At 41.9% G+C, this 16,689-nt stretch overlaps 1 protein-coding gene across 8 annotated transcripts in view; it reads left to right on the top strand.

Annotated features, from left to right (window-relative positions):
* The window catches only part of Rars1 (arginyl-tRNA synthetase 1), a 33,873-nt gene that overhangs the window by 3,003 nt on the left and 14,181 nt on the right, over positions 1 to 16,689 (top strand). For all 8 annotated transcript variants that reach the window (XM_050138604.1, XM_050138609.1, XM_050138608.1 and 5 more), the window contains exons 3-9: positions 3,035 to 3,226; positions 5,265 to 5,373; positions 6,058 to 6,158; positions 6,512 to 6,633; positions 8,310 to 8,430; positions 10,803 to 10,932; positions 13,231 to 13,335. In XM_050138604.1, coding sequence (XP_049994561.1) covers positions 3,035 to 3,226; positions 5,265 to 5,373; positions 6,058 to 6,158; positions 6,512 to 6,633; positions 8,310 to 8,430; positions 10,803 to 10,932; positions 13,231 to 13,335 — 880 coding nt within the window. The remainder of the gene's footprint in view (positions 1 to 3,034; positions 3,227 to 5,264; positions 5,374 to 6,057; positions 6,159 to 6,511; positions 6,634 to 8,309; positions 8,431 to 10,802; positions 10,933 to 13,230; positions 13,336 to 16,689) is intronic.

Genomic DNA, 16,689 nt, shown 5'->3' on the forward strand with positions numbered 1-16,689 from the left:
GATTGCTCGTATGATAGTACTCCTATTAGAGAATCCCATAGACTTTCTGAAATCTCATAATCTTAATTTTCTCAAGAGCCGTTTTTTACTAATTTGCATAACATGAGATTTTACAAAATGCATACAGTCAAGCTACAGTAAAAGGTGATTGTACTAAGATGTGTATTTCTTTTGGTTCTATTTGACTTGGGGTCTTGGCCTTATATATTCTGTAGTCCAGACTGTCCTCGCATGTGGTGTGCGGCCTGTCTCCCTCAGACTTGTGGCAGTCCTCCTGCTTCCAGCCTCCCAAGAGCTGGGATTAAAGTAGTATGGCACCGTGGCCAGCGAGGAAGATGATCTTGATGTGCTGGCTCACCTCTGTGATGCTCTCTTGTGAAAGGCAGGGGCAGGAGTTCAGGGGCTATGGAAAAAGACCCTGTCTCAAAACCAAAAAAGTGCTATCAAGCTCACTGCTAGACTGCTTAGTACAAGTCAAGGCCCTGGATTCAGTCCCTGGCATCAGATAAAATTGGGTGTGGTGGTGCATGCCCGTAATCCCAGCACTTGGTAGTGGTGGAGGCAGGAGGAGCAGGGAGGAGAAAGTGAAAGTGTTAAAATTGATTATACGTACCTGTTATGAGGTCAAGTACAGTGGATTTTATGTGTATGTGTAAATGCTTAATACAAAAGATACATACCAGTATCTTTACAGTTTAAAAAAAGTTAGCATTACTGATTTGGGGGACCTAAGAGTATTCGTAAAAACTTAAAGTTGGTCTAGTTTGGGAGCTGATATCTCTATCCCAGCACTTGAGGTTGGAGGATCAGGATTTCTAAGCCAGCTTCAGTAGCCTGACTCTGTTACAATGAACCGAAGAGGGGAAAAGCCTTAAACCAGCTCTTGTTTGTTTCCTGAGTTAATGGTTTTAATTTTCTAGTATGGAATATGTCAGCCAAAGTACAAGCTTTATTTTTACAAAGTTGTTTTGTAACTTTGTTACAGTGTTTTTGTAAACATGGATGGAATTATACTATTGAGAACAAATGTTCCCAGAAAGACCCACACCTTAGATTGAGCCTTCTTCAAGGCTGATTGAATGATTTGACTTTTGGGAAGAGATTGGGGTGTAGCAAGTGCAGAACACAATTGCAGTTTATCTCGGGCCACTCTGAGCCCCTTTAATAATCAGTCATTCCTTCCCCTTTTCAGTGTTTGACCTAACATTTTAGCAAAATTTCTCTGTGTAGTCCTAGTACTGGCTTTCCTGGAACTCACAGAGATCCACCTGCCTTTGCCTCCCTAGTGCTGGGATTAAAGGTGTGAGCCGCCGCCACCCAATTTATCAAAAGACTTTTTGATGATTTTAAGAATACAACATTGCCGGGTGTGGTGTTTTCACGAGTTTAATCCTATCACTGTGGAGAAAGAGACAATCAGACCATAACCTGGTCAACAAAGAGTTCCTGGACAATCAGAGCTACAAATAGAAACCCCGGGGGAGGGGGGATATAACTTGATAGATTGAAGGAGGAAGATTGTTTCAAGTTTGAAGCTAGCCTGGGCTACAAAGTGACCCTTTCTCAAAAAGAAAGAAAAAGATAGTACCTGTATGAAATTTTTCATTTTGTAGCAGTCATGGGGAGGGTAAACTTGACCTCTCAATTCCTGTCCACCTGCCTTGTAATCTGTCAGTCACTAGTCCTTGTGACAGTAATGATAGTAGCAGGAACTTGGTATGTAAAGTAAAAAGAAAAGCATGCAAACAACACTTGGTACAGAATTTAGCACTGTTTATATCCCACTGTTGCCACTAATATTTACACTGTTAGTGTTTCTGTTGTTATTTTGAGACAGGTTATTACTGTGTAGCCCAAACTGACTGCTCCGCCTGTCTACCTCCTAACTGCTGGGATTTTAGATGTGATCTTCTGGGGCCTCGCTTTGATTTTTGTTTTGTTTAGGTTTTTTTTTTTTTTTTTTTTCCCAAGAAAAGGTTTCTCAGCCATGGAACCTGTCCTGGAACTCGCTCTGTAGTCCAAGCTGGCCATGAACTCACAGATCTACCTGCCTCTGCCTCCCAAGTGCTGGAATTAAAGGTGTGTGCCACCACCGCCTGGCTGAGTACTGTAAGTTATAGTTGGACTATGAGTGGCTCAATGGTAGAACACTTGAGGCCCTAGGTTCACATCTTAGAAGCCTTTTCTAAGGAAGCATTTTCGTCATGGTCCACGGAACGCATGTTTACCTGCTCCTGTGGAGAGGGCTCTAGAGGTCGAATCCAGGCCTCTGCTAGGCAAGTGCTCTGCTGACAGGTCACAGCCCGCCCTTTTCCCTTTTTTGAGATGAGGTTTCATTGTGTAGCCCTAGTTGGCCTGGTGATTAGTAGGTAGATCAAGCTGGCCTTTGACTTTCTGGAGTCTGTTCTGTCATCTGTTTTGATAACATCTTATATGGTAGGTGTGATGTGGGCATACCGGATCGCACTGTGGACAAAGTACTTCTCTGCGTTCAGCAGTCTCGTGGTAGACAATTCTGTGGCGGTGTAATGAGTGATGATAGGAGTAATTATAGTCTATCTTAAATGAGTATGCCCCACTTAAAAGCTGTTGAGAAAGAACAAGTAGGGCTTGTCTGCCTGTCTCTGCCTTCTGATGCTGGGCCTCACTTCTCTTCTATATTCTTTTTTTGTTGTTTGGTTTGGTTTTTGGTTTTTTGAGACAGGGTTTCTCTATAGCTTCGGAACCTGTCCTGGAACTGGCTCTTGTAGACCAGGCTGGCCTCAAATCCACAGAGATCCGCCTGTCTCTGCCTCCCAAGTGCTGAGATTAAAGGCGTACGCCACCACTGCCCGGCTTCTCTTCTATATTTAATCACTGCTTTTTATTGTTTGTGTTCTGTTAAGGCACACAGATTGGACAGCCTTGATTCTCATGAAATTTCTTAGAACCCTCTTCCAATCTGAGCATTCCCATCCTGGCTTTTCTCAACGTATTTGGAGTTTTGTGTGATGTTATACTACCTCATTAAGACACTGCTGTTCTTTGCCTGCAGAGTCTTCAGTCAGAAAGGAAAAGAAGACCAACTAAAAATATGATTAACATCAATAGCTGCCTGCAGGATGTCTTTGGCTATGCCATTAAGGCTGCGTATCCAGACCTGGACAACCCTCCTCTGGTCGTAACCCCAAGTCAGCAGCCCAAGTTTGGAGACTATCAGTGCAATAGCGCAATGGGTATTTCTCAGGTGAAGTATCTTTTTTTTTTTTGGCCTGGCCTTGGTTGACTTGATTCTCTTACATATCATCATCACTCCTATGAACATAAATAACAGTAAACTCTTTTATCTTCAAGAAAAGGGACACTTTACACATGGGACCAGGGTATAGCTCAGAGAGAGCCATATTTGTATTGTTTTGGTGTTTCTTGCTGTGTTCTAGATTGGTGTGTGTGGCTAATGACATTTGGAAAGTGAAATAAAGTTAGCACATTATTGCTGGGCATGGTAACAGATGCCTGTGATCTCAGCACTCCAGGGGCTGGGGCAGGAGACTTGCCGCAAGTAAAGGGCAATCTAGGTTTCACAGATGACCCTGGGTATTTTGTTTGTTTGTTTGTTTGTTTTTAAAGGAGCATATGACTGAAGATCACCACCATCAGTTACTTGTTAGAGCTAAGATGTTTTGAAGCAGACTTTATAGACTGTTTTTCTTTTTGTTTGTTTTGGTTTTTGAGGCAGATTTTCTCTTTGTAGCTTTGGCCGTCCTAGAACTTGCTTTGTAGACCAGGCTGGCCTCTAGCTCACAAAGATCCACCTGCCTCTGCCTCCCAAGTGCTGGGAATAAAGGTGTGCACCACCACCACCTGGTTTACTTTTCTGTTTTGGTTTCTTGAGACAGGGTCACTTTGCCAGGTCTCTTTGCTCGGTCTTCAGATACTGGGATTTCTGGCATGTGCTGCTCCGGATGGCCACATTCATTTTTAAGCTGAGGAGTTCTTTATTTGCAGTAGCTACATTATCTGACTACACATGACCTGTGTCTGTTTCCTTCACTTTCTGTGTTGATTGGAAAGGGTTTGCTCTTGGGCAGACTTTTCTCTAATACTCCTGTGAGCTTTTTACTAGCTTTTCTTTTTGATGCTGGGCTTCCAACCCAGAAAGTCACAGCCACTCAGCCACATTCCCAGCACAAGAGTGCTGCTTTTGAATAGTGTGTTGCAAGGGAAGGAGCTGCTTGTTTGTCCCGGCCACCCAGAACCAAAATAATCACACAGAAACTGTATCACTGCTTGGCCTATTAGCTCTAACTTCTTATTGGCTAACTCTTACATATTAATTTAACCCATCTCCATTAATGTGTGTATCACCATAAGGTTGTGGCCTACCAGCAAAGGTCCAGCATGTCTATCTCCGGTGGTGGATCCATAGCGTCCCCTCACTCCGCCTTCTTCCTCCCAGCATTCAGTCCAGTTTTCACTGCCTTCCTAAGTTCTGCCCAATCAGGCCAAGGCAGTTTTTTTATTCATTAACTAATGCAAGTAACACATAGACAGAAGGACCTCCCACACCAATAGTGGACAGTTTCATGACTTGGAATTAAGAGTGTAAATGACGGCTGGGCGATGGTGGCGCACACCTTTAATCCCAGCACTCGGGAGGCAGAGGCAGGGGGATCTCTGTGAGTTCGAGACCAGCCTGGTCTACAGAGCTAGTTCCAGGACAGGCTCCAAAGCCACAGAGAAACCCTGTCTCGGGGAAAAAAAAAAAAAAAAAGTGTAAATGATGGTGCGTGCTTTTAATGCCAGCACTTGGGAGGCAGAGGCAGACAGATCTCTCTGAGTTTGAAGCCAGTCCGCTCTACCAAGAGCTGGTTACAGGACAGGCTCCAAAACTACAGAAAAACCCTGTCTCGAAAAATGAAAGAAAGAGAAAGAAAGAGAAAGAGAAAGAAAGAAAGAAAGAAAGAAAGAAAGAAAGAAAGAAAGAAAGAAAGAAAGAAAGAAAGAAAGAGAGGGGTGTAGATTTGCTGGCTCAGGCTTTGTGACTCTAGACTCTGTTGTGTCTTTAAGAGGTGGGAGGCAGGGAGCTGGCTTTAGTTCAGAAGTATGGTTTGGGCACGTTGGTTCCTCTGGGCACTGGTGATGCTCTGGTTTATCCATTCACAGGTGGTTGGGCTTTGCTTCTGCTTCCTGAGTGTTTTACAAATGTTAGCTCATGCTTGGTCAGCACATTCCCTAGGAACTTGCTCCCTGGTGCTAATGAATTGTTTCACATTGTGTTGTAGATGCTCAAAGCAAAGGAGCAGAAAGTAAACCCTAGAGAAATTGCAGAAAACATTACCAAACACCTGCCGAACAATGACTATATTGACAAAGTTGAAATTGCGGGTCCTGGTATGATATGCTAGCTTTCTTAATTACTGTATTAATGAGTGCTTTTTGAGATTTGAAAAGGGTTAAAGTTTGAACTCTGGGTCTGGGGATGTAAGTCAGTAGTAAAGTGCTTTCCTAACATGTATAACAAGATCTTTGAGCTTTATCTTAGTGTGGCCACCAAAATTTAAAAAAAAAAAAAAAAAGTGCCAGGCATGGTAGGTAGCACATGCCTATGATCACATCTACTCAGGAGGCAGTACAGGCCGTCCCAGGCATTTAATATGTTGTGAGCCAGCTGGTTAAAATAACCTGGATTATAAATTAAGAGCTACCATTTTGGTAACTGTCTTGGTTGGGTTGCTTTGCCTTCCACTGAGTCAAGTTTTCCTCAGCAAAGGGCTAGGGAACGGCTTAGCCTGCAGCAGAAGGGCCTTTTCTGTTTGCTTAGTTGAGCCAACCATTTGTGAACGTGAATGGGCTGGAGTAATACGCAGCAGTTTGGAGGGGACAAGGGGGTGATGGTTGGAAGTAGATGCCGAGACGGGTGTTTTCAGGGCTTGGGTGATTGTCTTGACTGCTGTTAGACTCCTAAGAGTTTTGCCACAGCTCTTTCTGGAGCCAGCATAAGTGAAATGGAGAAAACCCTTCAGAGTACACAGTCGTCCAAAATGGAAGACTGATCATTTTTTACTACTCTTTTAGGTTTCATTAATGTCCACTTGAGGAAGGATTTTGTGTCAGAACAGTTGACCAGTCTCCTAATAAATGGAGTTCAACTGCCTGTTCTTGGAGAGAGAAAGAAGGTATGTGTGCTAATCCTTCAGTATTTTAGACTTGCTTGGCGAATGCCGTCACTTTATATTGAGATCATGAGTGTAATTGGGAAGTAGGTTTCTGGTGTTTTATAATTTTTTAGTCTCATTCCATAGGCATTTAAGATTTATAACTGGAACTTAGTGCAACTATTGCTGAATATAGTATTGTTGAATAGTAATTTGTATAAATTAATTGGAATCTTTATCAGTTAATATGCAATTAGAGCCACAGATAATCGAATATACATGAATTAGAATCTAGAATAATATTTAAGACTTAATTTTAGATGGTAGCATGATAAAATACTTGTGCCCCTTGTAAAATCTTGTTTCTGTTTCAGGTTGTCATTGACTTTTCGTCTCCTAACATAGCTAAAGAGATGCACGTTGGCCACCTCAGGTCGACTATCATAGGCGAAAGTACAAGCCGGCTCTTTGAATTTGCTGGATATGATGTGCTAAGGTGTGTTTTCTTGCTAAATATCTTTAACACCCAGCCTTAAAAGCTCAGTTCTGTTTTGTACTCACTTGCCAAGTAATCTTTTTTTTTAATGTTTTCTTTATTATTTATTATGTATACAGTATTCTGTCTGCATGTACAACTGCAAGCCAAAGAGGGCACCAGATTTCATTGCAGATGATTGTGAGCCACCATGTGGTTGCTGGGAATTGAACTCAGGACCTTTGGAAGAACAGTCATTGATCTTAACCTCTGAGCCATCTCTGCAGCCCACCAAGTAATCTTTTAAGCAGGGGAGACAGCTCTTTCTGAGAGACATTCCTCTTTCTGAGAACCCAAGCTCAGTTCCTAATGTCCACATTATGTGGCTCACAATTGCCTGTAACTCTTGCGCCAGGGATCCAATGTTTTTTCTGGCTTTCACAGGGCTTGCCTGCGTATATACAGACTCAATATCATATACATAAATAAAAACACATCTTAATCTTATAAATATCCTGGTCCCTATCCCATATCTGAACTTTGTACACCCTTTTTATAGATTTCCTATGGAACCAAGGGTATATGCATTCATTCCACAGATTTTATTATTTATTTATTTAAAATTTATGTGAGCCTGGAGAGATGACTCAATGATTAAGAGCACTGACTGCTCTTCCAGAGGACCTGGGTTCAGTTCCTAGGACACATATGGCAGCTCACCACTGTCTGTAACCCCAAGATCTGATACTCTCAAACAGACAAACACAGGCAGAACACAAATACATATAAAATAAGAATAAATTATTTTTTAAAAAATTTGTCTATGTCCCTGCATTAGTTTGTATACTATGTGCATGCAGAACCCATAGAGGCCAGAAGAGGGCATTGTAATTACCTGGCACTATAGAAAAAGGCAGCTGTGAACTGCTGTGCTGGGAACCAAACCAGGTCCCCTACAAGAGCAGTGGATGCTCTTAACTGCTGAGCCATCTCTCCAGCCTTCCCAGATACTTCTTGAGTGCCTCATACATAACAAGAACTCACCTCCTGGTGGTCCAGAAGGCCTACTCAAGAAGTCTATGTGTTGGGCGCTGTAGGCCATGGTATGAAACTGGGATTCTGTTCTAACTAGAACCATGTGATCCCAAAGATTGCTCTGGCGCTAGTAAAGAAGCAGGTGAGTAAGGAAACGTGATTGAGCAGTCGCTAAAGGCAGAAGTGGAAGGATGTTACCTGTTGGCATTTTGGAGCCATTTAAAGTCCCCTACAGTAATTGATTGAAAGTTACATTTTCTTCCTTTTTTTCTTTTATTAAACATTTCTTTTTTGGGGAATGATACTTAAAAAGGTCAGCAAGCAACTTATGGGAGTTGGTTGCCTCCTTCCAGGGATCGAAATCAGTTCTTCAGGCTTAGTGGCAGTGACTAGCCTTGGCTGTAATGTTCTAGCTAGCTACATAATACGCAGTTTATAGCCCATTAGAAATCAGTAAATCCTAAGTTCTTGCCTATTCAGCTGTTCCTAGTTCCACAAGTTGGCAGTTAGCAACCCCACTGAAACAGCTACACAAACAACTTTTACTAGAGTGGCAGATTGACACTTAGATGCTATGACTTCTAATGGAGTATACGTTTCATTTAATTGCTAGTTGTTTTTTTGTTTTTTTTTTTAATTTCTTGTTTTCTGGTTGGTGTTAGGATAAACCATGTAGGAGACTGGGGGACCCAGTTTGGCATGCTCATCGCTCACCTACAAGATCAGTTTCCAGATTACCTGACGGTTTCACCTCCTATTGGGGATCTTCAGGCCTTTTATAAGGTTTGCACGATTGTTGTATAATTGTATGTCTGCTACCCTTTTCCCAAAGGAAGTTCAAAACCATAGTAGAAGTTACTGTGTACTGAAAAGAATAAGGTGGAACATGGTCAAATGTTATTTAACAGATGGGGCTGGAGAGATGGTTCCGTGTTTAGACCTAAGACCTGTTCCCAGCACCCACAACAGGTGGCTCAGAATTGCTTCTCTGACTCTAGCTGTAGGGACCCGTGCCTTCTGTGGCTTCCAGTGGCACTGCCCTCAGGTGCACAACCCACACACAGGAACACACATACATAATTTCAAATAAAATCTTTTAAAGAAAAGACAAATGCTTACCGATAATACTTTCCACATACAGTGGCTGCCTTGGTAACGCTGCATTGCCTGGGTGAAAGTAAAACTGATTCATGAAGTTCACTTACTTGAAAGCCCGAATTCATTCACTCATAGATAACTTGTGTGCTTAGAAACAACCACACTAACATCCATTTCCTTTTGGGTGTAATCATAGAAATAGCTGCCCTACACCCCATTGTGTGTCTTTGTTTTGTTTATTGATCTATATTAAATTTGATGGGCTAGAGAGATGGCTCAGCTGTTCTTCCAGGGACCTGACTCCCTCACTCCCTTAGCCTTATGGCACTTTCCTGCCTCAGCCTCTCCGGAGCTTGACTATACACCTGGCTGAAACCAAGTGGTGGTAGTGTTTTTAAGTATTTTGATTTTATTGTGCTTGTATCTTAGGGTAGGTTGTACATCATTGTCAGTGTGTGGAGGTCCAGGCACACCCTGTAAGAATCAATTCTCGCCCTGTGGGTCCTAGGCTTGAACTCTGTCTGACTCATCAACCAAGCACCTTGATCCACTGTGCCATCATCCAGAGCAGTTTTTAAAAGACAAACATGTGCCTGGGTGTGGGGGCAAATGCCTGTAATCTCCGCACCGAGGAGGTGGGAACAGAAGGATCTAGAGTTCAAAATTAACCTCAGCTGTCACAGTGAGTCCAGCCCTATCTTAATTGTGTGGTGACTTTGGTCAGCGTTCTGAATTGGCACACCGCAGTTTTTATTCATCTACTGAAAGTTTTCAGTGACTCTTTCCCATAAAGCAGTATTGTACATACAGTCTTGTATTTTCAAAATCTTTTTTCTTGTGATAAATGAACTAAGAACCAAGAATTAGACTAATGGATTAAAAAGCAAACACTTGAGTTTTGATGTTTTCTAGTAAAGATTTAAAAATAACTAATCATGTTAAATTGCTTTTGGATATAGTGAAACAGATTTGCTAATATAAATGATTTTGCAGTACATTACTAAAATTTACTGATTTGGTAATGAATCAGTTTTCCAGTGTTTTTTTAGTTTGTTTTTGTTTTTTGTTTTGTTTTGTTTGATTGCCTAGAGTGAGCACTGAAGCCAGAAGACAGCTCGGCAGAGTCAGTTTTCTCCTACCATGTGGGTCCTGAGAATTGAATTCGCGTACTTAGGCTGGGCAGCAAGCGCCTTTATGAACTAAACCAGCTTACTGGCCCCAGTTGTTCTTGTACATGTATTTGCAGAGAAACACTAGGAAGCATACCCTAAAATGAGAAAGCTGTGCTACCAAAATAAAAATGAAACATTGAAGGCTTTTGTGGGTTTGATTTTGAGACAGTTTGAGACTAGACTGGCCTGTAAAGTTGGTGTTCTGGCTGCCTCCTGAATGTTAGGGTTACAAAGCAGGAGCCAAATGCTCAGCTGAGTTTTGTATATTTAAGAAAAAATAATTTCATTGTTAAAAAAGCTAGGCTGTTTGTCATGCACACTTGAGTGTGTGTGGGCTTGAGTTAACATCTAGTATCTTTCTTGATCACTTTTTAGTAAGATCGGGATCTCTTGAGTTCTGTCTAGTCTAGCTACTCCCCCTCCCCCCCACACACACACCAATCCCTGCCAGAATTATAGGTGGCTGTCAAGATGGCACAGCTGTACTTAGATTCTGGAGATGGAACTATTGTTCTCTCGAGGTTAGGGCATCTTCCCAGTTCAGCTGTTGCCAATTCTTGAACTCCTTGCAGGATGTGCTTTTCTGTTGGTTGGCTTGGGTGTTTTGTTTTAGAGAACAACTGTGTCCCTACCTCTCTGGAACCTATTGCATAGAGGTCCACCTGCCTCGAACCCCTTAGTGCTAGGATTTAAAGTGCTCCACCACACCTGGCCACTCTGGTTTATTTTGGTTTTCGTATTTGTTTTTAGGAACTCGTATTCTTCTTGTCTTTGATGTAGAGCACTTATATTCTCAATTGTCTGTTTCTTATGGTGCATATGTACAGAAATGAGTACATTCTTTATCTAGAGCAACATGATTGGATCTTACAAATCTCTTAACAGGAATCTAAGAAGAGGTTTGATACTGAGGAGGAATTTAAGAAGCGAGCCTATCAATGTGTTGTTTCACTGCAGAGTAAAAACCCAGATTTCATAAAGGCCTGGAACCTCATCTGTGATGTCTCCCGTGCAGGTGAATGTTTTTATTTGGGATTGATATTAGGTTTTTGTAGTTGGGGGTCTTTTTTTTGTTTTGTTTTGTTTTTGCTTGTTTGCTTGTTTCTTCAAACCTCCCGTATACTTTTCTGAATTAATTGTATGAACTCGGGTGTGTGCTTTGACACATAGCCCACCTGACAATCAGAGGACAAGGACTACTTTGGGGAATCTGTTCTCCTTATTCCTTATAGGGGCAGGATCTATGGTATTGTTTCTGCTGTGTTTCATGCTATGCTCCAGGCTATCATGTCCTCAATTATCCTATCTCATTGTAGCAAGCCAGGTGGTGGTGGTGCACGCCTTTAATTCCAGCACTTGGGAGGCAGAGTCAGGTAGATCTCTGTATTCCAGGCCAATTTGGTCTACAAAGTGAGTTCCAGGACATCCAGGGCAGTTACACAGAGAAACCCTGAAACAAATCCAAATCCATCTCATTGTAGGATACTGGGATTACAGGTGCATACCATCACATCTAAGAATTTACTGTATACACCCGCTGGCCTCAAACTCAGAGACCCATCTTCCTCCAGAATGCTGGAATTAAAAGTATGTGCCGCCATTCCCAGCATACAATTTATTTTATTTTAAATTATGCAAGTGTTTGTGCCCATTAGTGTTAGTGGCTGCAGTAACCCGAGGAAGGTGTTGGATCCCTGGGAACTGGGGTTACAGGTCATTGTGAATCTACTGACATGGGTGTTGGGAACTGAGCTTAGGTCCTACAAAAGCAGTATATGCTCTTAGTTGCTAAGCCATCTCAGCCCATACATCCAGGTTTTTACATGGGTGTAGAAACTAGCTCGATTTGGGAAATAACCAGGCAAGCTAAAAGATAAAACAATTATTTTTTTATTTATTATAAGGGGAAAACTCATGAAAACAGGAACGAGAAGTCCAAGCTCAGCTGTACCCCGCAGAAATCACAGGGGGGGGGGTGCACCTGGGCCATGCACAGGTCGTCCCCCATCCCAGAAAGCCACTCTTTAACTTAGACTCACCTCTTAAAAATAATGGGCTGACAAGGTTTCTCCATCACATGGGTTCCAAAGATGAAAATCAAATGCCAGTCTTTGAGACAAGGCTGTCTATGTCTTTGTCTTAGTTCAATCCCAGGCTGGCTTTGAATTCACAATGCCTCTGCCTCTCATGTACTTAGATTGCAGGCATTTGCCACCATGTTTGGTTTTGCAAAATCAATTTAAAAGACCACTTTGACTGGTAAATGAATGTCGCCATCAGGCCTTTTGTAAAGATTATTGATGATTGCTTTGTAACCTAGATTTTAAGGTATGAAAGTGTTGCACTTAGGAAATGCTGTGTCGTTGATAAATGAGAAACAAGTCAGGATACCAAACAGAAAACTGAATAAATGTTTTCATCACCAGCTAGGTGATGTTTGTTTTGAGATCTTCTCTTTGCATAACCCTGACTGTCCTAGAACTCACTACCAGGTTGGCCTTGAACTCACAGAGATCAGCCTGCCTCTGCCTCCTGAGTGCTGGGATTAAAGGCATGCACTACTATGTGTAGCCTGGTTTTTCCTTTTTTAAATATATACTATTGTTGTCTTTTGCTTCTGAGTAGGTATTTTCTGTATAGTCTAAGCTAACCTTGAGCTCAAATTCCTGCTTAATGCTAGAATTATGAGAGTATTCTACTGTGTCCAGGTTGATTTTGGTTTGTCAAAGATAATCTTGAATTCCTGGCCTGAAACATCCCTCTGCTAGATTTCCTTAGTTGGGCTGGAAATCCAGAATACCATATTTGAGTTCATATCTATTTAGAGAAGTGTTCTCATGTAGTCCAGCCTATCTTCAAAATGGCTGCTCTGGTCTTCTTTCTCCCTTTACCTGGGCCAGCATCATGGGCATGCATAAGCAAGCTACTTTATTTGGTGCTGAAGATTGAACCAGAGCCCCATAAATGCTGCACCTGTAACCCTCACTTAGATTTTTAGAAAGGGTGTTTTTCTTATAGGTAGACAAAAAAAAAAATTAGTAATGATGTTTTGGGGGAGGGGCTTCTACATATCAAACCCAGGGTCTCCTGCTGGCTAAGCCCGTGCTGAGCCTCTGAGCTATACCTACGACCTAGTGTATTCATGTATGGCACCATATTCTCTTCCCCAATGGTGGCACACATATACTGTTCTGTGTTGTACATATTCAGTGTTACTAATTTCTATTTGTGTTACATTCAGTTTTAAAGCTTTCTAAATGGTGTGGTTTTCCACCCTTTGCTTCATTCATTTACTATATTTGATATTTTCTAGAGTTTCAGAAAATCTATGATGCATTGGACATCACTTTAATAGAGAGAGGAGAATCCTTCTATCAAGATAGGATGAGTGATATTGTAAAGGAATTTGAAGATAAAGGTAGGCATTACATCCTTTTACATTTTAGATTTATTTTGTGTTTTGTGTGCATGTGTATGAGCAAAGGTCAGAAGAGAGCAGCCGGATTTTTAGTACTGGAGCTACCGGTGGTTGCTAACCATTGTGGGTGCTGGGTATCGATCCTGGGTCCTTTATTATCACTGAAACTTGCAAGCAGACAAAAATAGAATGAAATTTATGATTACTGAAGACAAACTCATCACACAATGTCAAGTTATAAACAGTAAAGCTAGACCACACCCTGTTCTACCCACAGACTCTTACACCATTCTGTCTACCGCTCTGTGTCTACTCCTCCTAAAACTCTGGTGTCGTTATCTCCCTAAATTTCCTTCTGTGTGTGATAGAGGCAGGGTCTTGCTGTGTAGCCCTGGCTGACTTCAAATTAAATATGTAGACCACGGTGACCTTGAACTCAGAAATTGTTCTGCCTCTGCCTCCCCATGCTGAGATGACAAGTGTAAATAATTTCTCGTCCCCAATCTGATGGAACCCAAAGACATGTGCATGCTAGGCCAGCATGTGCTGCTGTGCATCAGTCTAGGCAAGAATGTCTTTTTTTGATGGAACCCAAAGACATGTGCATGCTAGGCCAGCATGTGCTGCTGTGCATCAGTCTAGGCAAGAATGTCTTTTTTTCTTTTCTTTTTTTTTTTTCCTTTTTTTTGGTTTTTCAAGACAAGCTTTCTCTGTAGCTTTGGAGCTTCTCCTGGAACTAGCTCTTGTAGACCAGGCTGGCCTTGAACTCACAGAGCCTCCCGAGTACAGGGATTAAAGGCATGCACCACCACCGCATGGCAATAATGTCTTAATATCATTCAGTAGGCAATTCAGATGTACCACTGGGACTTATTTTAATTTGTTATTCAAATACAGGGTCTCTCTGAATCCACAAGCTGGCTTAGAATTCACTGCCTCAGCTTCCCAAATGTATGTTTGAACTATGTCCAGCTTTATAATTTTTTAATCATAGGGTTTTTTCTCAGAGTCTGAATAGTACATTTATTTGTGGTCTGTTAATACATAGTAGCCCTCCTTTTTCTACGTACTTTTTTTTTCTTGCTTTGTAAGGAACTCTGGCTAGTCTGGAACTTGCTTTATAGACCATGCTGACCTCAGATTTGTGGCATTCCTCCCCTTTCTGCCTCCAGAGTACTGGGATTGCAGGCATTGCAGTACTATGCCTGGATGTGTTTCTTTTATTGTTAAAGAAAGAGGTCTTATAGAATTCATCCTGTTGGCATAACAATCTCACTTTGTACACCAGGCTGGCCTCAACTTAATGATTCTCTTGCCTCAGCTTCCTAAATGCTAGGATTACAGGCATGAACCAGAATACTCAGTTCTATCTGAGTTTTATTGTTTGTTTTTTAAGATAGTATTTCTCTGGGTAACAGTCCTGGCTGTCCAGGAACTCATTCTGTAGATCAGGCTTGCCTTGAACTCAGAACCTCCTCTCTCTGCCTGAGATTAAAGGCATGTGCAACACCACCGAGCATCTGCCTGTATTTTTAAAGAGGATTCATTCAGTCTGGTTTGCTTTGACTTTCAAGAATACAAGCAATGTCTAGTTGTCTTGGTTTAGGTACTGTGACTGACTCACTCTGGGTCAGCTGTACACCTGTCACACTTTGCCCTGTAGTTTCAATAGCTGTTGATGACTGTGACTTTGGTCGTATGTTATCATTCCCTCTCCATTTTTAACTGGAATTCTGTGCAAAAGTTTGCCCCATGATTTCAGAGTTTTGTGACACGGTTTAACTGCATACTCCAGTCTGGTCTCAAATTTACCATGGTTCATGATCTTTTCTTTAAAGGCTTATATATCTTGCCAGGCATAGCAGTGCCGACCTTTAATTCCAGCACTTGGGAGACAAGCAGATCTCTTGAGTTCCAGGACATCCAGGGCTACACAGAAAAACCCTGTCTTGATAAATAAAAAATGTATATAGCTTTAAAAAAATTTCGTGTGCGCATTTGTTTTTTTTTTTTTTTTTTTCACTTGGGAGACAAGCAGATCTCTTGAGTTCCAGGACATCCAGGGCTACACAGAAAAACCCTGTCTTGATAAATAAAAAATGTATATAGCTTTATTTTATATTCATGAGTGTGTTTACCTGCACGTGATTGTGAGCGAGAGTGCACACCCATGGAGGCCAGAAGAGGGCATCAGATTCCCTGGAACTAGGGTTAGAGTCAGTTGTGAGATGTCTGTCCTGTGACTGTTAGTAACTAAGCTCAGGTTAGTCTTCTGCAAGAGAACAAGTGTTCTTAACTTAACCACTGAGCCATCCTTCAATCCTTCAGCCCTGAAGCCTGAATGTAGAAGTAGAGACTTGGAACCACACTTTGAAGATAATAAAACAATATTCGTGGGGTTTTGTTGGCATTGTGGAACTAAAGATTGAACAGAGGGTCTTAGATATGCTGTCTTTTTTTAAGATTTATTTAATTATTATGTGCACAGTGTTCTGTCAGCTGTGTGTAGACCTGAAGGCCAGATCTCATTACAGATGGTTGTGAGCCACCATGTGGTTGCTGGGAATTGAACTCAGGCCCTCTGGAAGAGCAGGCAGTGCTCTTAATCACTAAGCTATCTCTCCAGCCCTAGATAGGCTGTCATACATAACTCCTAGATCTGTGCTCAGCCTGATCAGCACAGAGAAGTCAGGGCCCAAAAGCAACGAACCTGAAATTTACACACAGGCATTCTTCCTTCAGGGACTGTAGTTTTAACCCTGCCTATGAGTCTGTTTCCTAAACTGTAAGTAGTGTGGTAACATACTGCATAGTGACTGTAGCTACTATAAACATTAAATTTGGGATTCAATATTATAAGTGACATAAATCAGATATAGCTGTTAGAAAGTTCATTCCTATTCCTGTCTTTTCTTGGGTCTGAGAACATTTTTTTTATATAACTGTGCGCAGTTTTATTTCTTCTTGCTCCATGTTCTAGACACCAAATCTTGCTGTGTTCAAACATATCCAGAGGAAGGTCATGATTCCACCCAGAAAAGAAAGCACATATGTTCATATTTTGTCTGCTGAGTGCATGCTTCCACTGGGTGTGGTGGAGAGTTTGACCGGGTGTGCTGTGGGTGCAAAGCCTTGACATCAGTCTTGGCAGTAGATCATGTGGAGTAATCATTCCTCAGCTCTATAGTCACCTTTTAAAATACTCAGGGCGCCGGGCGATGCCTTTAATCCCAGCACTCGGGAGGCAGAGGCAGGCGGATCTCTGTGAGTTCGAAACCAGCCTGGTCTACAGAGCTAGTCCCAGGACAGGCTCCAAAGCCACAGAGAAACCCTGTCTCGAAAAACCAAAAAAAA

This window comes from Alexandromys fortis, unplaced genomic scaffold, assembly GCF_014885135.2.
Source record: "Alexandromys fortis isolate MF-2015 unplaced genomic scaffold, M_Fortis_MF-2015_v1.1 scaffold_11, whole genome shotgun sequence".
Taxonomy (NCBI): Eukaryota; Metazoa; Chordata; class Mammalia; order Rodentia; family Cricetidae; genus Alexandromys; species Alexandromys fortis.